The sequence below is a fragment of the Etheostoma spectabile genome, chromosome 17, assembly GCF_008692095.1.
Source record: "Etheostoma spectabile isolate EspeVRDwgs_2016 chromosome 17, UIUC_Espe_1.0, whole genome shotgun sequence".
Lineage (NCBI taxonomy): Eukaryota > Metazoa > Chordata > Actinopteri > Perciformes > Percidae > Etheostoma > Etheostoma spectabile.
This window is the reverse complement of record NC_045749.1, coordinates 18,812,689-18,837,589: the sequence shown is the minus strand read 5'-3', so window position 1 is coordinate 18,837,589 and position 24,901 is coordinate 18,812,689. Positions and strand designations below refer to the sequence as shown.

The window sequence follows — 24,901 nt, the reverse complement described above, 5'->3', positions numbered from 1 at the left end:
TTGTCTTGTTGAAAGACCCATTTCAAAGGGATTTCGTCTTCAGCATAAGGAAACTCAAGTATAAGGAAACTTCAGCATAAGGAAACTCAAGTACTTTGATGTCTTGAAACTGATCCCTGGTAAGCGATAAATAGGCCCAACACCACAGTATGAGAAACATCCCCATAACATCATTTTTGTACCAGCATGTTTTACTCTCTTCACAGTGCACTGTGGCTTAAATTCAGTGCACGGGGGTCGTTGGACAAACTGTCTGCAGCCCCTAGACCCAAAAAGAACAATTTTGCTCTCATCAGTCCCCAGAATGTCGCGCCATTTCTCCTTTGGCCAGTCAATGTGTCCTTTGGTAAATTTCATCCTATTCAGTACGTGTCTTTTTTCAGCAATGGGACTTTTGCACTCGTTTATGTTTTCCCGTCTCCAATCAATTTTTTAATCAAAGTCCTCTGTTTCTCAGAGCAATGTCTGGAACAACCCATTTTGCTGAGTATTTCAGTGTGAAATGCACTATAACCAGCATGCACAACACTTGCTTCCTTCCTTCCTTAAATATCGGGCCATAACTGACACCTGTTTCTTTACAGAATCAGTGACCTCACTAATTGAACACAACACTGCTATTATTTTGAACATGCAGATTCAATTACACAGAATGAGCAGCATGCATGTCATGACTGTTGGTTTTATATGACTCTACAACACTTACTAGGAAGTTATTTGTGGAAATATCACTTCTACTAAAAATAGGATTTATGAGGTCAGTGATGTTGGACTGCTAGTATTTTGAACACAACTGTATGTGAAAAAAGTTGTGGCTGAAGAGAGCTGTGTGAAGTCTGATAAATAGTCTAAAGTCAGGGCGGCCTCTAGGTCACCCAGTAAGAGTGTGCCCCCACCCCCCACGTAGGCTGAGGCCTTCGCAGCGGCCCAAGTTTGAGTCCGATCTGCGACCCTTTGCTGCGTGTCACCACCCATCTCTCTCCCACCTTTCCGGTCTACCCACTGTCACTAATAAAAATAATTTTTTTTTTTTTTTGTCTGAAATGCCTTTGGTTGGGACAGTTTGAAAATGACACCCCTCACCTCTGCATCAGGCTTACTTTTAGACCAACTCATCAGGTCTTATTGCTTATGACTTATATTGCTAAAATCAGACCCTCACTCACTCCCTCTGCTGCCGAAAGACTTATTCATGCCTTCATCTCCTCACGACTTACTATTTGCAACTCACTACTCCGCGGCATCAGCTCAACCTCCATTAAAAGGCTCCAACTGGTTCAGAACTCAGCTGCACGGCTCATCACCCGCTCCACATCCTGGCACCACAACACTCCGGTCCTAAAACAGCTACACTGGCTTCCCATTTCTCACCGGATCACATAATACAAAATCCTGGTCCTCACCTACAAAGCCATACACGACCTTGCCCCGTCATACCTCACGTCCTCCTCCCTCCCCTACCAACCTTCACGGTCCCTCAGATCCACCTCACCGGTTCTCCTCTCTGTCCCCAAGTCAAAGCTCCGCAGTTTTGGGACAGAGCCTTTTCCAGGGCAGCTCCCAGGCTCTGGAACTCCCTCCCCCATGAGATCCGCATCTCTGAATCCCTCACCATTTTTCAGTCCCATCTGAAGACCCATCTTTTCCGTCTGCCTATCTTTGTATTTTTTTTTTTTTTTTTTTAACACTTTTTCTACTCTGGTTAGCGACTTTGAGCTTGGGAAAAGCGCTATACAAATTCAATTTATTATTATTATTATGCACGGACAACTTGAGATTAAGAAAGTAAAAAAGATATATATTTTAAAATATTCATGTTGTGCTTACATATGAATGTGTTGTAATTATTAGGTACAATGTATTGTACTTGGTGTGTCAGGACAGTCATATTATCCAAAGTAAGGAGTACCTTTCTTGTTCTTCTCCTTGGTGACCACAGTCATGGCCATGCTGGGTGGTGGGGTGAGTTCCCCCCCGCAGGGCAGACGGCTGACTTGCAGTGAGCGGAAGTTACTCTTCAGGGTGTTCTTCAGTCCCACGTCTCTCTTCTCCCCCTCTTTCTTCTTCTCTGGGCCTTGCCACGTCCAGTAGTCCACCTGGAGCCCCATCACTTCACTGCCCGAACACGGAGAGCTACAAAGGGAAAAAAAAGACAAAGTCAGTTTTTTTTTTCCCCCACTTCGCTACTAAAGCACAGCTTTACAATGAGAGAAAAAATAAGATGGAGTTTTGGATAATAAATATTATTTTTTTTTTTGGGCATTTTTTAGGGCTTTATTGACAGTACAGCTGAAGAAACAAAAGGGGGGGGGGAATGACATGCAGGAAAGGGCCGCTGGTTGGAGTTGAACCCGGGCCCACTGCGTGGAGGAGTAAACCTCGATATGGGTGCCTGCTCTACCAACTGAGATATCCGGGCGCCCGTTGCTGATAATTATGTGTGTGTTGACGTACCCAGCTCCAGAGAGGGCGGTGGACACAGAGGGCGACTGTGGGGGGGTGCCCCCAATCTCCTTCCCATACGGACCGGCCGATGGGGGCGTTGGGGAGGACAGGATGCTTGTGTTGACCATTGCATCATCTGAGTCCACTGCAAATTTGGGAATGGGAAAAAGTCTCAAATAAAACTAAAAATAGCCATAATCAAGTAAACAAAGTCAGCAGATAGAATCAACAGTAACATGTTGAACACACTACCCTGATAAAATACTACCACACCAAAAATAAAGCCCTTCCTTACCTGAAGTTGAGAGGCTTTGCTCCACAATCCCAACTTTCACAACCTGCAAGAATAAAAAACGTTTCAGTGTGAAACTAAAGTGAACACAAAATGAATCAACAATTCCGTCTGACACCTTTACATAGGACACAACATTTTTAAAAAGAAAAACAACAATCTTACCCCAATAAATGGCACAAATTTTTGACAGGAGTCCTCATCAGGGCTGTAAACAGAGAGATACAGAGAGAGAGTGAAGAGGCGATGAGTATGACCAGATGTGGAGCTTAACACTTCAACACTCCAGAGGTGCACATGAACACTCAATGGACCTGAAGGGAAGATGGCTTTGGCATGACCTGCACTATGTCCCATCGCAGCAGAAATGGCACATGAAATGGGGTCATCTTGGGGGTCATGTTACAATGAGATGAATGAAGGGAACGCTCCTTACAACCAAAAGAAGATGGGGTCTTTCTTATCAGCCAGTACTAGGAGCTATTTTTAATACATGGGGTTAAAAGTGATAGTTTGGGCCCAGCCATAATAACTGTGAGGCTCCTTTCCACTACTACTGTGTTGAGTCACCTAGTTCAACAATACAGAGATAGGAAAAAACAATGTCAATTAAAATTCAATACACACGTTATACACACAAAATGCACTCAACGATTCAGCATGGTAGAGGTGAGAAAGTGTTATCTTTCTGCAATTGTCCTCTAACATGTGGCAACAAATGCTGCAACTCCTAATGTCTCTCATGAGCCTGCGAAATAGATTTGCACCCACAGCAAACAGCGGAAGGACAAAGAACACTGCTGGCTTCTGTTCCAGTGCAGAACCAGGATCCAAGTCCTCAGCAATCTTACCACTTTGGGCGCCAGTGCTCTAATATATAATATTATTTCAGTGATGTTACATATTGCAAGGTCAAGATTTTTTTTAAAGCAACTTGTTGCATCACAAGGTGTTGCATAACTCACAAAGACCAAGTATATGGGGGCAAACAATAATTCAAACCTAACTGCCAATCCTTTTGTAAATTACTTTACTTTGATTCATGCAGAAATATATTGCATGTGTTTTAGAGTAAGTAGTACTTATGCAGTTTAGAATGAGATGGAAATATCACATTATTATTACCTTATTGAAATATTTGATTTGCCTTGCAGTAGTCAAAGCAGTCAATAATATTGAGTGAAAGTTTATAATGATGTAGCCTGTCCTAAGGGTAAACCAATACACTGAGCACAGCTGATTCACTCAGCTCACTTTCTACTAAACAGGAATTCTGTAACTGACACTTGAATGGGAATATTGAATTGTGAATATTGTTGAAAACTGTTTTAAAGGTTGATAGGCAAATTCACAGCAACAACACAGAGGACAGAGGACAGAGTAAAGAATCAAACGTCACGGCAAACCAAAGACACAAGTCAGGACAGGAGTGCAAAGTGAAGTTACGGTGTGAAAAGGGAAATGTTAAGACACAGTAAGGAGCTCAAGCCAAATGGAGGAGAGAAAATAAGGAGGTTCAAAACAAAAACAAGAGTTGAATTAGATACCTGATGTAAAAATCAAAATACAAACTTCTTTTCCTTGAATGCAAATCAAAGGGGGAAAGGGGGAAGAAGGAATGCAACTGTTAAAACTGTGTGTTGTATTTAGTACCTTCTGACCAATAGGAAGCCGTTCTTACAAAGAGGGGAAATGTTGGGTCACACCTCAGAAAGAAAACCATCAAATGCACAAAGAAACGTAACAAACTGTCTGTTGAGCGTGTGATGTGTTTGTGGGACGACACAAAGGACTTAGTAGAAGCAGAGGCCTGCGCTGATCTAGCAAATGTAATAATCAGCCATAAACCTTTTCTAAAACAGTGTTACTTGGAATGGACCTGAACCGGTCTCTCCTTAACTTCCTTATGGCATTTTTTGCATGGTATCTATTCAACTCGCCTCAACTCTACTTGCCTTATTTGGTTTTCCATTTCGAAAAAGAGTCCCTGGTACAGGTACTTTTTGTAGTTCTACCTAAGTCGAGGTTCAAAGTGAGCTGAGGCGATACTAAAAAGTGACCTGAAAACCTGCAGACTACTGATTGGTCAAAGAGAATTGTCACTAATCACTGCGTTGTCATTGCTAGCAACAGACAGGGGTGGGGGGGTCCTGAACAAACCCGCTGTGTTTTCTGTTAAATAGTTTACCCAGCGTTTTTTTTTTTTTGTTGCTGCCTCAAGGTTCATTTGAAACTAATTTGCATTTTGGCTGTGGCAACACGTCGAGAATCGAACACAACACACCACACCTTCAATCACGGCAGGTCGCGGCAGTTTCCTGCTATGACGACCAGCCGCAGCTCGCCTCACGCATGAGGGGGTACTAATCTGCAACGGAAAAAGGAGGACGGGGCACCGCGGTCGAGTTGAGCAGAGGCAAGGCGAGCAGGTACCATTAATGGAAAAACGCCATTATTTATGTCAAAATAAGTGAGGATCAATATCATCACAGCAACTTGTGTTTAATGTATGTGGCCGCTTGCATGCATATGCATTCAAACATCTCCCACATGCTGTTTAACTGATGACCAGTCATAGCTATATTTGTTCTGAGACATTTTAGTGAGAAAATAGACATAATAAATCATTAATATCAGTTAAGTTAGAAATCATATCCACACACACACACGGACACGGACACACACACGGACACGGACACGGACACACACACACACACACACACACACACACACACAGGGACGGACACACAAGGACACACACACACACACTTTACCTCTTCTGTTTGTAGGTGAGCATTGCTTCTGAGATGGGGAACTGGTGGGAGACGTTGGCACCGACCAGATACTGAACGACTCGTCCTGCTACGTCTATGTTATCTGCAGGGAGACAGATTGTTAACAACATGTTTCTCCTGTTCCATGCCTGACTAACAAGCTGCAAGACAATTGATGCAAATGCTAATTTTAACATACAGCAGATCACTAGAAGACTGTGCATTAATCATTTTCATTTGACTGAATTAAGGAGGTGGGGGATGCAAGTGTAAAATGTCCCTAAAAACGTGGGTGAAGTCAACCATATGACACATGAGATGAATTATGTGTCCAACTGAAGGCCTGTGGGCAACATGCAGCCTATTTTTGCCAACTTAAAATGTGGAGATGCAAGCTGATTTTAATGTCAATATATTTTGACCTATTGTCTCTCTGCAGTTTCAACCCAACTCCCTGCTGAAGAAAGCACTCACAGCCATTCCTATCCAAACACTGCCTTTTGTGTTGTGGTGGCAGCTAACGTCAAGGATGAAAGAATGAAGGACAAAGATGAAGGACCCAGTTTTGCTGTTCCTTTTTTAAATTTTTTGTAGTTGCTTTGAACCATATTTTAGATGATCAACGTGGTGTGGGGGACTGCAACTCTTGCAATTATGGGGTGTACATGAAGTGAATTAATCGGTGGGGATGGGTGAGAATTATTGGACTTGTCTGGGCAGAACAAGTGAGTTGAGATGGGAATACCAGTTTAACGTGGATGTGTGTGAAGGCAAACAGACTTACAAACTGTAATTTTGACAACCTTTGGGGAATATATCAAAGTCAGAGTTCTGACAGCTCGGTGGTTTTCTTTAGCAGCAGCAGACAGTTTACAGGGAGGAGGAGGAGGAGTGCCATAATCTAGAGCCATTTGCTTCACTTCAGCAGGCTGTAGCTGTCTTTTGCAATTGGAGGAAAAACTCTTCTTCCAATCCATCAGCCCCCTGACCCATGCTCTGACCCCATTTCTTTCCCTTTCAAGTTGGCTGAAGATTAGACACACAGACTGGCTTTGTAGCCAGATGCCAGAGCTATGCATCCTACCTGAGGTGGGCCGTTCCGTCCTGCAGAACAGCTCCCTCCATGCAGTGTCCATAAAGATGCTGTTGAACCTACTGTCAAAGGAGGCCACATACTTTGCCAGGGGATGAGAACCTGTGCAGGAGTGCACATAAATACTTTAAGCATAAAACAATGGTATCATAGCATGTTAGGCTGGTATTTGCACTAATCCTGGATGATATACCTATGGGGATCACCAGGAAGCGTATGTAACTGAGCCAGTCAGGTGTTTTGTTGGCCAGCTGCTCCACGAAGAACCTCAGGATGGTGCTGAGGTAACTCTGGTCGCCTGCCACGGCCACCTTCATCGTCGGTGGTGTCTGTGCATTGCAGTTACAGCTGCAGGGGTTAAGACAAGGAGAGGAGGAGGTATGAGTAATTCAGAGATAGAGTTCAAAATGATGAAAAGGCGTGCGGCCTATGACATACTGTATAGAGCAATTATAAGTCGCTTTGGATCAAAAGCATCAGCTAAATGACATGTTAATGTAATGAAAGGTGTGTCAGAGAGGGTGTGTGAGAGAATTCATGGCTGTCTAAGGATTTGAATGTCAACAGGGTTGAAAACCGGTCTTACCATTTATTGAAAGCAAGATTGTATCATGTTCTAATTTCTAATACCAGGTACTTGCAAATTAGTCTTTCTGAAGTTAAACCAAATATTGCAACAGCATTTAGATTCTACAATGACAAAAAGATTACCATTGTGAAAATTTTTTAAACTGAAACTCAAGTCAACTTACTTTAGCTGGGTTGATTAATTGTTCACGCAAAAGGCAAAAGGCCTTAAACCCTAAAAATGATTTTAAGGTTTACGAAGCTGTTTTTTTTAAAAATAGTATCCAAAATGTTATGTCTTGTATGCTGTAAGATGTTTATATAAGTCTTTAGGACTTTGTTGGTAATTTTAAAACTTTCATTTTCACAGTCCAATAACAGATCAGGACCCTAATATCTGTTGGTTTTAAAATGTCCATTTACTCTCAGTTCTCAGCAACAACATTTGAGGGAAAAACCCTGCAGCCAGCTGAAGCGATGACAGCACTGAGCGAGCATGTTACCATCAGAGACTTGCATGGCTTCACATGACACGGCCCCCAGCTGGAGTACAGGTTGACTGAGGAGCAGGTGTGTAAAGAGTGGAAAAATTGCAGTTCGGTGGATTTAAAGTGAAAACAGGTTTAAGAAAAGCAGCATGGCAGACTGAGACAGCCTCAGTCTCCCACTGACATGACTTCCTGAGGAGACAGCAGCCAAGCAGATGGATCCAAGAAAAAAAGAAAGAAAGAAGAAGGCTGTACTTCAGCTTTTCAAGAGAAAATAGTCACATTCTGATAGAATGGGTTAACAGGCAGAGAGCACATTAGCAGCATGAGTGATAGCGTCCTGGAGTTCTCTGGCAGAGGGCCACCCTAAACATACATCATTTGGCGAATACTACAACAAGATAACGGGCAGCAAGATCACACACTCTAGTGACTCATGTCATTTAACTAGTTTGTGCGTTTGTGTGTGTATGTGAGTGTGTATGTGACTCACAATCTCTGGATGCGAGTAACGATGGTGTTAAAGGCAGCTTGAACATCGGCAGCAGAGCAGGTGGACACAATGGGCTGGCCCTGTTCATGGAGCAACTCGGATACATACTGTGCAGAAACACAAGAAGGGCCTGATGAGATAATGGTTATACATGAGGCAGGGTCGGTCGTGTTGGAAATGCAGCAGGACAAACATGCTACGGGGGTACAAAATTATTCTTTTGTATTTCGGTCTTTTTGCAGCTTTTTGCATGTTAGGAAAATGCTAGTAGCTAGCCTGGCCCAAGTGTTTCTAAAGCGAGGTGAGTCTTTGATATTAAGTGTTCTGTAGAGAAAAGCGCACACCTGTCCTTGCCACTCCATGGTGTTAATGAGGATGATGCTCTCTGGCAGCCGTTCGTCGGAGATGAGGATCTGGTTCAGCTGGTCATACACAGACTTCCTTGGAACCTTTGAGACAAATGACAAGTCGAGAGTCTGAGCATATTTTCACAAAATTAAAAACCCATGTGAAGAAAACATCTGCAGCTTAGTATTCCATCTTGCGAGGTGTTTACCTGTGCTATGAGACGCGAGTCTGGGGAGCACTCGCTCTCCATGCTGCTGGTTCGGTCGTTCTGAGCCTTGGAGTTCTGTCGGTCTTTCATGGAGGTGCTGCGAGGACGCCTCTGCAGCCTGTTCTCCACTTTACTGAGGGAGGGAAGAAACCCAAGGGGCTTAAAGTACATGTCAGACGAAGCAGGCAACCTAATAAACTGGGCTTAGAAGTTGACAAAACATTTAAAAAGAAAAAAAAAAACTGTTGCGGAAACACCCATTCCAAGTAAAAAAAAAAAGAAGAAGATAAACATCGTTAACACTTTAAGTATGTCTAAGATGCATTTGCACCGGGCACTCCGCTAGCTCAGTTGGTGGAGTGGACGTCAACATTTAGGAGGTTAACTCCTAGATGCAACAGGTCGCAAGTTTGACTCTGACCTGCGGCCCTTTGCTGCATGTCATTGCCCATCTCTATGCCCTTTCAAGTCAAAAATAAAGGCTGAAAATGTTTTTATATAAAAAAAAAAAGGAACAAATGCGCCTGGCTTTAAAAGGAATGGGAGATGACACCTTGATTTGTTTATTGCATGTTCAACCCCAAAACACACCTATGAGTAATTAAGACACTAAATATGCGCTTCACGCAGTGCACGTAAAGTAGCTTGTGTACATACAGTACATGATGACATAACACTATCTTGTATGAATGTTTCCAGATGTAGTGATCAGCAGTGTACCTGGGAGACATGTGGTTTTGGGACTCTGTCTTGCAGAGCTTGCCAACAGTGCTGGTCATCCGTTCAGTGTTGACATCCCAGCTGCTCACCTCCCCCGGCCCCGGCCCGCTGTCGTCAGCCTCTGGCTCCTGAACCCAAGGAGGGGGAGCAAATGGCACAATGCTGATGTTTCTCATACAATACAAGCACTGTCATGTCCCATCTACTACTGCATCAGTACCTCTCAGGTTTGAACACTTTCTGTATTATTTTTGTGTGCTTTTGTGTGTGGTGCATTTTAAGAGCAAGAGGTGAAAGAGTTGAGGCGGGGAGGGAAGTAGATAGGTGCTGGCCTGGTCAATATTTGAGCTGTTGGTTGTTAGTTGTGGTTGAAGATAATAATGCGAGCCCAACATGACAGATGTGATACAAATAAAAAAATAAGTAGTGGTCTCGTAGCAGGCAGCTGGGGAAACACTGTTCCTGCAGTTTTGATTTTCAGTTCAAAGTGGGTTAGAGCAGCGGTGCGGCGTGTCAGCAGCCCAGCGCTCTGAGGGGGAGCTGGGGTTGGCCCAACAAGGTTAGAGTGACCCGACAGCAAAAAGACAACAACAAACACAAACACCCCTCTTTGGATCATCAGTCAGGATTTATCCAGCATGGGGCCGCCTTCTCTGCTCTACTGATCCATAATGGATGACTGTGCTGTTTGGTTTAACCTCCCCTGCATACTCCCTCCCTCTGTGCTTTTTCCTGAAAAAAATAACAACAACTACGACCCATGGGAGGAAAAGGCACTGAAGTGGAGAGGGTAGAGAAAAATCTGAGAAAGAGATGCTCAAGGGAGATATAGTTCAAAACAAACAAAAAAAAAGTTGAACTATTGTTGTTTCAAACACATACCCCAACGGTCGTATCTGTGACGCTGTCATCTTTATTCCGGGCCCCTTGCACTTTACATCTGTCCACGGTCAGAAATTCACCACTCTGCAGGACACACACACACACACACACACACACACACACACACACACACACACACACACACACACACACACACACACACACACACACACACACACACACACACACACAACACACACACACACACACACACACACACACACACAACACTTTTGTCTGGTAAATATATAAATGGCTAAATGTTACGGCTCCTTATTAGAGTGCTATGCTCCATCTGCTCAGGTCAAGATTGATCACTCTTAAGCTACGTTTCCATTACAAGACTTTCAAAGTTGGCAGTTCGCTGTACACATTACACAACTTTCTGTCTAGTTGTCTTCTTTTCACACTACCTGACTCACTGGCACCAGGGGCTCACACACTGCTAGATCGTTTACATGGATAAATCCCCAGTCTTGTGTACAAACTACGTTTTTGTCACAAAAACACACAAGAGAAGTGACACGATGCATGACGTAATACCATATGCGGGAGAGGATTTTGGGTTGTCCACCAGAAACAAGCGCTCCAAGCTGTTGGTGGCTGATTTGCAGTGATAAAACAAAGAGGAAAAAGAAAGCTCAGACAGAGCGCTTATAGGGGCTGTTGTCATTGGCACGGGTGTTCACACGTCTTTACTATTCATAGCCTGTTTTCTCTACCTGCAATAACAACTTTGGTCCGTGTTCCAAATGCATTACATACAGTAAGCTACAAGCAAATCCTTCCCTTGTTTCCCCTCAGCCCGTGTCTTGCGTTCTCATTGGCTGTAGCTCCCCAGCAGAATCCCCAAAAGCTCCAGATATTTATCCTGCTAGATATCTAAATATGTCTGCGAGGCAGCAGTGAGCCTCTCATCTTGCATTTCTGAAAAGTTTAGACGTCACACTTGAGCATGTGCACGCGAACGCCAAGCCTATGCAATGGGGGTTTTGTTGGTGAGCAGAATGGAGGACTATAGCAATCTGAAATGCTCTGGGCTGTTTTGTTACAGGCTAAAATGGATTCCCAGATATTTATAAACAGCACTCCCTCTCTAACCATCAGACTCAACATGTCTCTCTCTCTCTTTCCTGTCCTTGTTGTTTCCAATGGGCCATAAATCTCTGTGTTTAGGGATTGCTCCATCCAATCTTCTCTCTGAGCATATTTGTGTCTCTGTGTATGTGTGCGTTGATGGTGGTGAAGAGGTCATTCTGTAGAAGTCCCTATAAATACTAGAGGGCTGTAGGGGTGAAGAGGGTAAGGACTGCAGCCCCCCCCCCCGCTCTTCTGCAGGGGTGGGAGCTGGTGGGCTACACTGTGCTCATGCTTAGAATAACTTGCCTGTGTCATGGTCCTTGGGAATCCCTAAACCACAATAAGCATAGAGGCCTGCCAGACATTTCAACAGTGCCCAGGGGCAATTCCTTTACGTAACAGTTTACTAAAAGGACCTCTCCAGCAACTGATAGGAAGACCTTTATGGGTAAACAACAGTGTGTCTGGAAGGCATCTGACAGGTTTGTTAATAGAGTGCCTGGTGATCAACTTACAGGACACGACAGCTCTCTCTGCTGGCTTTTTTGGCTGTGTATGCTTCCAATTTCTGTCTGGGAACTGGAGTGAGACATCCCTTCAAAAAACGGCCTAGAAATAGAAACAAAGATTTTAATTGAGCTTGGAAAAAATGCTTTTCTTAACCTGTTTTTCTTCTTGTCATTTCCATTTGAGGGGCCAGTTGCAACTTCAGATATGTTTTGAATACTTATCATTTTGTTTTTAATTTTAGAAATCACACTAAAACCCTATACAGGCTGTGGAAAGAAATAATTCAATATCTAGAAATATTAGGCAAGTTCTAAAAAGATGGCCTTTGAGGAAACCAGGTAGAGTATAGACATACTTGAGTTTGGGCTTGGGCGTGCTCAGGACGCTCTCGTTGTCCTCCATCTCTGGCCCACTGTCGCTCTGGTTGTACACCTCCAGACTGTCGTAGAGTAAGTCTAGATCCTCCTCCACTTCCTGTGTCTGGTCAACTGGGTCGGAGTCCAGGACCTGCCACCGTACAAGATAGACACATCAACAACGCATCATCAACACATCGGTACGCTGTAATCAGGGATTAAATAAGTGTAGGAAGTGACTGGTGCTGTGCATTAGCTAATCACTTTCACTGCTAGGCTAATGGAAACTAATGAATGGGGGAGAACACTAAAGGATGTAAAATGAGAAAATCTACGCTATAAATATGTCCCTGCCTTGGTCCTAAGCAGGCCAATTAAAAGGTAAGTGACTGCTAGAGGACAGCTAAGGTGCCGAGCCTTCATCTGCCAGCTTCACAGTGGGGATGTATATCATAGGAACTGCACACAGCCAGGCTTGTGGATTAATGCCACTCCATAAGTGCAATAGCTGGCAGGGAGCAGATAAACACAGTCTGTCCCCTCTCCTCCTCCTGGCTATGTATTTATAGAGCTGTAGCACTGCATACTGGCCCAGCCACAAGGAAGGGATTAGAGACAGGGGACGTGATAAAAGATCATTCAGAAGCATCCAGAAAAACACAACTCAGATGGCCAAGGCTCTTGTAAGCATTACTAGGTTAAATCCCACATCACAAGTGTCTTAGTCCCATTTTTTAAAAGTTACATATAAACCGAAAGGGATGAGTATAAAAGCAAAGTAAATCCTAATCCAGTCTGAAAATGTACATAGTTAAAAATAGAACCTAATCTTTTATAAATCATGTAGTATTCTATGGACTGTTTCCGACATCAGAAAGTCAATGAGGGAGGAGAAACAAGACAACGGGTAGCTCAACTACTTCAAGAGATTTCACAGTTCAATAGGAATTATTATCATTGTAATGGCCTGCCACAGATTATGTACTAATGGTCAGTTGTTGCACACAAATGGTCGATTTGCTGCAGATGACAAGCTATTGTGTAGAATCCACAAACTTTTATTCAAAAAAAAAAAGGAGGTAAGAGAAGAATAAACAGGCTAAACAAAAGCAATGTACAAGCCTACATTTATCATTAGATTAATTGGCAGGGAGAATAGAGTTGTTAATGGTTTCTGCATACCGATTGCTGCTAATGGGAATGTATGACTCGTGCATGAGCACTGAGGTAATGCAGCTCATAATGATGCTTGTACCTCTGGTATGGCAGTGATTTCTTCACGGGCGATTCTTCTCCAGTCAGGAGCACATTACCCAACGCAATAGGCTGTTTAGGCAGTCATCAATAGTGAGATTATTTTCTCCAACCGCAAGGGCAATTTAATAACGGATATGTTTTGCAGCTGGCTGACTAAAAGCTTCATAACAGAAGGACGGAAAAATTGCAGGCGCGTTCACTTAGAAGGATGCTGTGCGCCTTTAAAATTCCCCACATCATTTGTTTTGACACAACGCCTTCTCCAGGGTGTCAAACAAAACAAAGGCAATTATTCTTTTCACACTCACCTCATCTGTTACCTTGAACCTCTTTAGCAAGGCCACAAACTTCTGCTTGAAGTTAGGTTGCTGTCACAGACACACACAAAAAAATACAATTATGACAAAAAGAACCCCCTGAAAAAATAAATAACTCATCATTATATATATGTATGACAGCAGGACTTGGGTTTATGTGTTCTCCCAGTAACTGTCCACTGGATTACTCATTCACAGCCTCTGTATGTAAAGACCATTATAATCAGTGTACTGAACCCACAGTGTTCATTTACGTGCTCATCCACATCGTCCTAATGACTTGGGCAAATGGAACACAGTGTGTGCTTTGCCTTAAAAGGCTTGTACAACAACAAACACAGGTCTCAAATCCTCCTTATAGTCAATGATTGGCAAGCATAAAACTCCATGTGGTGGAAAAGGATGTTAACTAACCCTGGTCATGGAGGTGGTTCGGATCATTTTTCTCCGGGCTTTCTTAGGCTTCCTGACCTCGTCGTCTTCATCATAAAGATCCTGAAATACAGAGGGAATGGATAACATATCTGAAATCTCAACATAATAGTGCCCCTACATTTATACCCACATACAGTACATTTAAGCTAAATGTAGAATATCATTATACACACCAAAACCTCTGAAAGGACAACTGCTTCTGACAAAATCTGCTATTGAAATTTCTTTTTTCTCTACACAATAGCATGTTCAGTATGACAAGGAGACTCTTTAATTGCACTAGGTATTGCAGATTTCTAAGCATTTGGTTGCACCGACCTGGGCATGAACTGCATCATCGCTGGCTTCCTGCTCTGACGAGTAGCTGTCATCGTCCTCCTCAGAATAGTTATCCATGTCTGGGGAGCGGTCTAAGGTAGGCAAGAACAGAAACACAAAAAAACATCAATGTCTAGCATTGTATTGGCCAGATCAAATGTGAACGTTTCTCACAGAAACTGCTGAAAGATTCTTTTGGAGTAAAGTATGACTATGGGAAGCAATTTGTCATTAGAAGACCAAAGGTGTAAAACATACAAAAACATTATAACTCTCTTGTAACTTAAATGAGACATTCAGTACATTGTGTAATTTTCCACAAATATCAGTTTGAGCCAAAGACAATTTTCATTCAGTGTGAGTAAAGTTGCTTCATTTACTGTCCTTTCTACACAGTTCATCAGTAATGAATTGCATTGACTACTTGGCAAGAATAATGAGCCGAACAAGGTAATGCAAAAACATTTTTGTGTGAAAATAATTAAACGCTGAATGTGCTTGTTGAAATGCAATGAAAGGAATAATATGACAATTTGATTGTAGAGGTCATTTTGTGATCCTTTTCACACTATGGGATTCAGTTTTAATGACATTTCTTTTTTACTATTGTTTTATGCCATATTTATTGGTTTGAACAGTCACATTCCTAAAGAGGAAGATTTCTCCCTTTTGCCTGTGAAACATCCTGTTCTTTGCTCTTAGATGGGATGGATGTTATTAAGGATCACTAGAGAGGAGAAAGGCGAAAGATAAACTTCCCTTCCCTCGTAGTGACACGAGCATAATACTTGGTGCATGAGCTCATCTGTTATGTTGGAGCGGCCTCCTTAATAACATCCAGAACAGCGAGGGATCAGCATAGCAGGATGAAGGCATGGAGTCCCGGCATGGCCCGATATTTCTCCCTGTCCTGAATTAGAATGGTGTAACGTAATAGGCCCTAAACCTGTTCAACTCTCAAATCAACATTACAACCATATCTGAAGAGAATAACATATCCTTGGCCATAGGTTGGCTTGGGATTAATAGAGTTTATTTTGTCCTTGGTTGGGAAATGGGAGCCATGTGGAAGGCGGGAAGAGAGAGAGGCCTGGCTCCAGGGTAAAGGCTAAAATTACAAACAGAATAAGGCCGGGCAGCATGAGCACAGGGCTGCCTAACAGACCCATGTTAGGGGGACGGAGAGGACTGTGCTCACCTGAGGTTTTGGTCTTGCGGCCAGCCTGGCCACTACCGTCCTCGTGGTCGATGGGCTGGCTGGACAGAGAGTACACGCTGATCTCCGCAACACGCACTGGCGCCTCCTTCACGTTGCTATGGAGACCCAGAATCTGTCCTCCGTCTGTTGGGTGTTGCATCACCTGGACATAGGAAGATTAACATTAAAGCCTGCCATGATTTAAACAATACATTGAAATACAAAAATAACCTTTAAACCAATTTATACAAGACACTATAGTTTCATTTTATCCCTCCACTGCAATATTATGATAATGTTATCTTTTTCATATCTGTATAAACATCCTCTTTAGCTGAGATTCACAGTGGCTTGAAAAAGTTTACCCATCAATACTAAAGTTGATTAAAAAGAGGAATTAAAAAAAAAACATCTTTTGTAAATTGATCTGGATTCCTTTATTCAAAAACATTTAGGAAAATCCAACCTTTTAAAGGACACCAATTTTCTTTGTGAATGAATAATTATTGTAAATAAATAAATGTTCTTCTTTTTTTTTTAAAATAACAAAAGGGGATATAAGTATAGACACCCCTATGATAAATTCCCATAGAGATGGCACTTCTGTTTTTTTTTTTTTTTTTTTTTTTAAAGGCCACTTACTTCATGGATCCAGGACACTATGCATCCTGATAAAGTTCCCTTGGCCTTCGGAATTAAAATAGCCCCCACACATCATCACATACCCAGAGATAGGCATGGGGAACTTTCCATAAGATCATCTCTCAATGCAAATCAAACCAGTTATTAAGCTAACTGAAATAACACTATGCCAATCTCTAGGTATAGTGAAGGGTATGTGATGATGGGGGGTGTTTTTAATACTAAAGGTCAAGGGAACTTTATCAGGATGCATAGTATCCTGGATCCATGAAATAACTGGCCTTTAATAATAAAAATGTGCCTGCCTCTATGGAATTTAATATAGGGGTGTGTATACTTATGCCCCCTGTATTTTAAAGGAAGAAAATGTATTTATTTACAATACATTATTAATTCACAAAGAAAATTGGTGTGCTTAAAAGGTTGGATTTGTTGAATTAAGGCAATAAGATCAATTTCCAAAAGATGTTTTTTTATTCATCTTTTTAATCAACTTTAGCATAGGTGTGTACATTTTCTCAAGCCCCTGTACAATTCCTGCATCTATCAATCCCTTTGTAGACTCTGTCGAAGCAGCATGGAACATATCATATTTCATCAACAGACAGGAGGATGACAGGCAAGGTGGAAGAATTGTATCTCACTTTACTGAGCCAATACTGATACAACATAGATTGAGAAGCCTTCTGTTCCACTGCTGTATGCTCGCAGAGATTTACCGACTGATTACAATGTGACAGTTATCTCTTCAGTGAATCTTCATGAGCAAAATGCTGCTTTTCCAATCTCAACGTCTAAATGAGCCAATTTGCTCATAACTTCCAGTCAAACAATACAACACAGTTTGCATTAACTGTTTAAAATCAGATATTTCACTTGAGAGTAAAGCTCATTTTGCTCATTCACTGGCAGGGGTGCGCTTGAACGCTGCATGCAAAGTCCAATAAATTACTTCCTAATATAATGCCCCAATAGATTCAGAATGAGGGCCCGAGTGAGTTTACTCAACAGCAGATGACAACATAATTACCCAACAGGATCCAATAATGGCCACTCTAGCTTTATTCATGGATGTCTGTGTGTTGTTTCACTGCAGCAAGAACCACACCAGCACAGCAGTTGAGTGGTATTTTGAAATGCAATAAAGCATTAGTCTTGTTTTCAGAAGCCAGTCAATTCCTATCCTGGGGGCTACTAGTGGAATGTCACGTTGGCTGAGCATGAATGGGTGCATGAGCGAATTTGGACAATTACAAAGAAATGCTATTTGTGTATCTCCATTCTGAATAAGTGCAATGCTGAATATCTGTGTCTCACTCACACACAGACACCAAACTAATTTTGTCATACACAAGGCATTTTAATTGATCTGTATCTGCTATATATAGCCCGAATCCAATCCTTTGTGTGTTAAAAAATGTAAATACAATAGTACTGCACAGTGATGCAAGGGAATGACCCAATGAGTGACGCAATTAATAGCTGCCAGCAGTTTCAATGCGTGATATCCACACTGATAACAGGCATCAGTACGCAAAGCAAGCAGAGTCATTTTGGATATAAAACAAATGGCATCTTGACGGCCCAGTGGCCAAGCATACAGTCTGACGTAACTAAATGTAAATCGCATATCTCAAACAAACATCCACAAGTGGCATTATATCAGCTCCTAGTCCATTAAAAATGCATAGCATGGCTGAATGCACTGGTCCCTGAAAAATGCAAGCCAGCTCCAGATGGCCCATAATCTCACACAGCAGAATGTGTGATGACCACGAGTCATCTGAATTTATGTGTAACACAGGAGGGCTCTCTCTCTGGCAAACCAAGACAAGAGACACTAATAGCCATGTCAATCACTGTCAGAGAAGAGCAGAATGAAGTTGCCAGCTCAGACCAAAATCATATTTCTCAAGAGGCCGACGCCTGACAATTAAACATGAAACAGTTGAGGCATCATACAGTACCTCAGCCATATTTATAACTCCCACAGCCAAAGTTTTGTAGCCAAGGATTGTTCGATTCTTGTAGCGTTTCCTCCTCTGCAGCATAATCTGCAGTCTGTTGGCGTCCCTCTTCAGAAAATGGGGGTACTAGAAATAACAAATAAAAAGTCAGACAAACAATGCAGATAACATGAAATATTCATCAGCCTTCAAATGGGAACACACATGCAGACTTATTTTAATACATTGTTTTTGTTACTCCATTACAAAAGTAATTATTTAGTGGTGACCTGCCATGTTGTGTCTGTATTCAGCTTAAAGCAGCAATTAACAATTATTTTCATTGTCGGTTATTTTCTCCAATAATCGATGGGTTGTTTGGTCTATAAAATGTCAGAAAATGGTGAATAATCAGAAAAAGTGTTTCGCACATGGCCAAGATGACGTCCTCAAATGTCACGTTTTGTCTACAACTCAAAGATATTCAGTTTACTGTCATAGACGAGTGAAGAAACTAGAAATAATTCACATTTGAGAAGCCGGAATCAAAAGGAATGGCCCTTTTTTTTCTTCATAAATAATGATTCAAAATGATTCATCAATTATCAAAACAGTTGCCGATTAATTTAATACTTGACAAGTAAATGATTAATCCTGCAGCTGTAATTCAGCTTTTTGGTAATTTCAAAAGCGCTTACTCAAGATTTCACTGTGCTCCAGTGCCCTTAGAAGCCATGACGCACACATTTTATTTAGACAGTCAGTACTAGCACTTTTTTGGAGTTTGAATGAGTTCTTTGACGCTATTTATTTCCAACAAAGCCTTTTCTCTCTGGAACTGACTTTGTGGATTTCATTGCATCACCTGGCGACTGCTTATCTGTGCCACAGTTTATTGCCACCCAATGAAGCATAGAGTGTGGCCAGGCCATATTGTCAATGCCATCAGACATTTCCAGTGTTTTACCAGCCAGTGCGCTCCTTACAATCCTTTTGGTTATCTTAGACTGCCAGCCAAGATGTTAATTCTCTGTTGTTGTGGACTGTGAGTTTATTCAAGAGTGGACAAAGTGCTTTGCTATTTTAGCAGATTTATGTAGTCAGAATGCTGTCGGCACTGAATAATGTGAACTGATAATGTTGCGATATCCCACACACCCGGTTCAAGTGAATGTTAAAATACAGCCAGCCAGTCTCACTATACTCAGAGGCCAGCACTGAACCAACATGGTTGGTGTTCTGCATATTTATCATCTGAACTATTAAAGAAAACTGTCTGTAGTCTGTCTGCTGAACTGTGGTTGAACAGTTTGTTACCCTTCATCACTTCAGAACAATATTATTCTCTCAGAGACTCCCATTTGCTGTTTTTATCTATCTATCTAGCCATCTATCCATCTATCCATCTATCTATCCATCCATCCTGACTGTTTCCTCTCGAGTCATATTGTCTCCGACTGCCAGAACATGATCTTCACATTGACTTTTCTTGCCTTCTGTCTATAATATTCACACAATAATAAGATAGAGTTGCACACAAGGTGGTTAACTTGAACATCACTGCTGCAATATCCATATCCAACACTGCCCACACTTTTTATATGCTCTACTCCACAGCAGTGTGATTTCAGCTGGGCTTTTTTTGTTTCAGATTTCTGCAAAGATTTGCACATTTCAGTTAAATGTGCAACTTTTCCATCAACAAACTTCATGCCTGTTTCCCCACAACTGTTTCACCTGTCCTAGGTTAGTTCATTTCTAATATAGATGCTCCCACACATTTTCATGGACAAAATATCCAAAACATTTCCATTACTTTTCAAGGCCTTACAATAAAATATCCATGACCATTTACAATCTATAAGTACACAAACTGAACTGAATAGAATACTTTATCCTAAATGTAAATTACTGTATGAAAATTAAAAAGCTACCCCTTTCACTCTGTATCAGTTGATTATGTTGCTATTCACCTCAAATACGTCAAACTACAGGCAGTTAATACATTGTCCTTTAAAAACACTTTTATCAGTCTGGCACTGGCATTCAAGCATGAGGGGAAACAGAACCGATTGTACTAACACAACAAAATCCCATGACATGATCTAAAACATACAACAATTTTTCCAAGTCTGGAAAACGAGATTTTGAAATCTCAAGACTTTTCCAGGTTTTCCTTGAACATGAGAACCATGTCTATTAGGGCGGGCTGATATTAGGCATTTCCCAATCTATTGGTCCCGGCATTTATATTGGCAGAAGAGAAAAAAAAAGTTGTCTGCATCCATGCAGCGTGTATTATTTCAAATCGAAAACATTCTGTCATAAAAGGATTCCGCTTCAGTCACTTCCAGAATGATTCATTTCTATACGGAGTAAGGTTGTACTTGAAAAACTGCCAAAATCTAAAACAGAAACAAAACCTCTTTATACCCCAAAATTAGGGCTGCACAATTAATCGAATTTTAATCGCGATCACGATTTGGACTTCCCACGATCAAATTTGCGTGATCGAGCGATTATTTTTTATAAAGCGTCATTTCATAGAACGCTCCGGGTTTTTTGCAAAGCCAATCTCCCGCTCCGTAAAGCCGTCTGCTCATGAGCCAGTCAGAGTAGTTCACTGCACCCGGTGCAGCTTATTTTCTAGATGTAGACAGTCCCAGAGGACAGAGTAACGGGAGGAAAACTCAACAGATAGCAGTCGGTTATACGTCGGTCTCAAGGTTTACCAGTTTACCAGTAAACGCAACATTATGTCCCGTGACCCCGTCTGTTGTTTTTCCGACAACAGTGCTGACCAGTGCTAGTCGGTGCTAGTTAGCGTCTGTTAGCTGTTAGCTCCCGGACGCACCGGTGCTAATGTCCTCGCATCCGCTGCAATGCTGTTTATATGGATATGGTTTAATTTTGCGTTACATGACCCATTTCTTCTGTAATGCCGTGCCTGTGTGGGATCTTTCTACGCTCTCTCGTCCTACTCTCTCTCCTCTACTCTCTCTCCTCTACTCTCCGCGCCCCGCCGCACAGCGGCCGCCGGTTCAAACTTCTGACATTTGTCTACAAATTTATTTTTTTATTAACACAGCTGTATATTGTTAAATATGAGGGTTAAACCTGTATTTGTACCAGTGTTTCCATGGTAACTCTGCTATCGCGGCCGCCACGGCGAAGAACACAGAAGAAGTTATTGAATGCAACTAACTTCAGTTGGTAGAGTAACAGCGTGAGACGGAGCTGCTGGACCTGGGCCAGAGATGTGACCCATGGCCAGAATATCATAGTTCATAAAAATGCAGCGCAGTGAAGATACAGACGTTTCATACACACGCCGTGTTTATCCGCCGTTCGACCCGTGCCGGACCCGTTCATAATGATCAGCCGTCTCTCTGTGAGTAGCGTCCATCACACTCCCTCTCCAGTTATAAACAGCCTATATGACAATACAATTTGTTTTGGTTAAAATCAACAAATAATCGTGAGAATAATCGCGATCAAAATAATCGTGATTATCATTTTGGCCAAAATCGTGCAGCCCTACCCAAAATAACACAAAACATAGTGAGGCTAATAGAAAATAACATAGCCTGATTTAAGTTCATAAGAATTACTGTAAACACATGTATAATACACATGGATATTTTGAATTTAACACTTTTGCTCGGGGCTGGAAGAGGCACGAGCTCGGATAAAGGCTTCAACACAATCCTCCCTGTCAAGTACCTGCTGTATAGCAGTGTAAGAATTCACAGTATAATGTCAGAGTACTTGCCTGTAGTGAGAATGTGAGCTCCAGATCCGTCTCCATCATTCCACTGGGTGGGAGGACGTACTCATTTGATCTCAGAAGACGCTTAGAACCCTGGGAGACAAAGTGAAGCAAAGTCTCCTTGTAAGCACATTCATAAATGTCACATTTTAAAAATGATACATGAGGGGCTCCCTTTGGAACAAGAATAGAACAGAATAGATATTTATTGTCATTGTTTTCAACAAAACACAGTTTAGCAGCTCCCAGAATGACAGTATAAACAACAAATAAAAACTAGCAAAATTGAAAAAGTAAAAAAACAAAAATCAAGATAACACAATGAAGTGAGTTGGCACTCCATACATATGGGGTTATTGCACTTTCACTTCCAAAAAAAATTCAAAATAAAAAGTTGTGGGAAAATACCCACAAATCCCTCATCGTATGTTGTTTCATAAGCCAATATCTATCAGACTACAGTGACTGAGTGTGCAGGCCTTATTTTAGGACCAGCCTGCTTCACATTCATACATTCATGCAGATTCACACCTTTAGCCCACCCAGTACAGACAGTCCTCTACTCCTTCACTGCTTTCTAGAGAACAGTGCTACTACTACAAGTAGAATATGGGTCAGATGGCCTGCTCAGGGACATATCAAGAGAATCAGAATGAGATTTACTGCCAAGTAAGGTTGCAGTTGCAAGGTGCCTTGGTGTATAAGTTGCATACAGTAAATAATAAACATATTAAAAAAGTAAATAAAATAAAGCAAAGCACTGCTACAGTTAAGAACATAAATACAGAATAGATATAGGCCTATTACAATAAAAAGTACGGAAAAAGCACTAGGACAAATATGTGCAATAAAACAGTGTAAGAAAGGAAAAGAAAGCTGTATAGTTTGTGCAAAAAATATTGATCATGGGGCTGTGCAGAAGTTCACAGCATATGTAATATGCGTAATGGCCAGGTGTAATAGTCCAGGATGTGTGTTAATGTAACGTGTAGTGACAATGGGATGGGGGTTAGGAGTCAGTGGTGGTCAAGGGCCTAGTTGATGAGGGACACTGCAGAGGACAAGAGGTTTTCCAAACTGACATAAGGATTCAAAAGCAACCTAATAATTACAGGCCTGCTTCAGCTTCAAGCTCTCAGCTACTGCTACCCTCCGCATCTTAGAAACACCTGATTCTTAAGCATGCCTTGAGAGGGATGTTTGGTCAAGGTGGAACTGTCACCTGAAAAAAGGTTTTTAAATTAGATACGTTTACATAGCTGCTATTATGGTGCAGCTACTGTTTCAAGTTGCTAATCAAAACCTCTTTTTATTTTATTATTTAAGGCTTGCTATTCTGTTTGAGAGAGACTCATCACCTAAGGTAATTTTGGCAGCCGGCAGGACACCGACCTCAGAGGACCTGTCTCGGCCCTTAGCGAGTTTCTCTTTCGAGCCTCGGATTAAAGTCTATCCTGCTCCTCGTCAAGTTACAGTTTAATTCTTCTAAAACCAAGCTTCTTTTTCTACCCCTTCTAATCTTCAGTCAGAGTGTGAACGTGAGAACAGGAACAGCAAGGCTCGGTTTTACGATTTAATGTTAAGTTGTGAGTGCTGAAGACAGGCATCTGTTGTGTAATATATTTGGCAACTCATCAACTGCAGTAAAAAAAAAAAAATCATAAGTCATCAGAGGTTAGTTCAGGTGTCTGCTAAACCTAAATAGAATTAATAAGACTTGGTGAGCGGCGAGGATATCCTTTACCTGGCACCCTAGAAAGTCTAATACTCCAATGCAGTGGGTAAAACATTGGATCCTCATGTCATTAGAGCTGCTAAATCATGTAACAGATACCAAATGAAATGGTTGGGTGTGTGCTGGGGAACCATTACAGCGGGGGTTAGCTCCATTCAAGGATGTAGTGGTGCCTCAGCACGCACATCCTTTGCATGAGTGATTTTAAATAACTTATTGTACACATAGTATTTAAATGACAATGAATGTTTCATACAGGCACAATAAATAGGAGCAATGCTTTGTAATTTCAGTATTTTCCTACCATTATCTGTTCTTTCAAACATAAGGTGTGTTTGAAACTGTTTCCTATCACAGAATAGTGCAATATATAGCTATATAGTGTTTGAATACTCAGCGGTTAATTTTATTCACTATAGTCTACTATAAAATACCCTCAATGAGCAGCTAATTTGAGCGTATACAGTGTAACCTACATTTTACTCTACTATACCACAATGCAATGTGGACGTGTTTTCCCAGAAGAAGAAGCAGAAGGAGTCGTTTGGTCATTCCCTATAGCCTATATAGTTAACTACTTAATAAACACTAACAGGGACTAGTGAGTGACTGAGGGAATGGTTTCAAACACAGTTATAGTCTTTTTCGGTCTGATCACACCTGCAAGCGTGGACAGATGGCACAGAGGGCAGGTCAAGGAAAATTCACAAGAAGTTACAGTCAGGAAAACAAATGCCCCAAGGGTCTCACCTTGTGAGCCACAGAAGGCAAGAGGATTATGAGGGTCTATCCCAGCCAACGGAGATGGCATACAGTACATACCCACACTTCAACTAATCAACTCCCTGGTACCAACCAAGCAATGTTAACAGCTGAATGGAAGACAACCAAAACACGTGATACACATAGCTTGATATGTCACACAGAACTTACACAACACAAACTCATTTTCTTCTCCACTGAAAATGAAAGCTCTTTGACAAATGAGCTGCTTGTCGAGGCATTCTCCAACTTCCAATTTTATCCTC

At 41.7% G+C, this 24,901-nt stretch overlaps 1 protein-coding gene across 2 annotated transcripts in view; it reads right to left on the bottom strand.

Annotated features, from left to right (window-relative positions):
• The window catches only part of zmp:0000000755 (phosphofurin acidic cluster sorting protein 2), a 56,545-nt gene that overhangs the window by 2,542 nt on the left and 29,102 nt on the right, over positions 1-24,901 (bottom strand). The window contains exons 3-23 of one of the 2 annotated variants that reach the window (XM_032540874.1): positions 22,142-22,231; positions 18,391-18,516; positions 15,782-15,944; positions 14,584-14,675; positions 14,245-14,325; positions 13,822-13,881; positions 12,256-12,407; positions 11,906-11,999; positions 10,311-10,394; positions 9,429-9,556; positions 8,709-8,841; positions 8,497-8,601; positions 8,153-8,259; positions 6,798-6,952; positions 6,596-6,706; positions 5,512-5,614; positions 4,285-4,317; positions 2,903-2,945; positions 2,741-2,783; positions 2,455-2,590; positions 1,910-2,133 (exon numbers count right to left, since the gene is read on the bottom strand). In XM_032540874.1, the coding sequence (XP_032396765.1) occupies positions 1,910-2,133; positions 2,455-2,590; positions 2,741-2,783; positions 2,903-2,945; positions 4,285-4,317; positions 5,512-5,614; positions 6,596-6,706; positions 6,798-6,952; positions 8,153-8,259; positions 8,497-8,601; positions 8,709-8,841; positions 9,429-9,556; positions 10,311-10,394; positions 11,906-11,999; positions 12,256-12,407; positions 13,822-13,881; positions 14,245-14,325; positions 14,584-14,675; positions 15,782-15,944; positions 18,391-18,516; positions 22,142-22,231 (2,263 nt within the window). The remainder of the gene's footprint in view (positions 1-1,909; positions 2,134-2,454; positions 2,591-2,740; positions 2,784-2,902; positions 2,946-4,284; positions 4,318-5,511; positions 5,615-6,595; positions 6,707-6,797; positions 6,953-8,152; positions 8,260-8,496; positions 8,602-8,708; positions 8,842-9,428; positions 9,557-10,310; positions 10,395-11,905; positions 12,000-12,255; positions 12,408-13,821; positions 13,882-14,244; positions 14,326-14,583; positions 14,676-15,781; positions 15,945-18,390; positions 18,517-22,141; positions 22,232-24,901) is intronic. The other variant, XM_032540875.1, reaches the window with a different exon arrangement.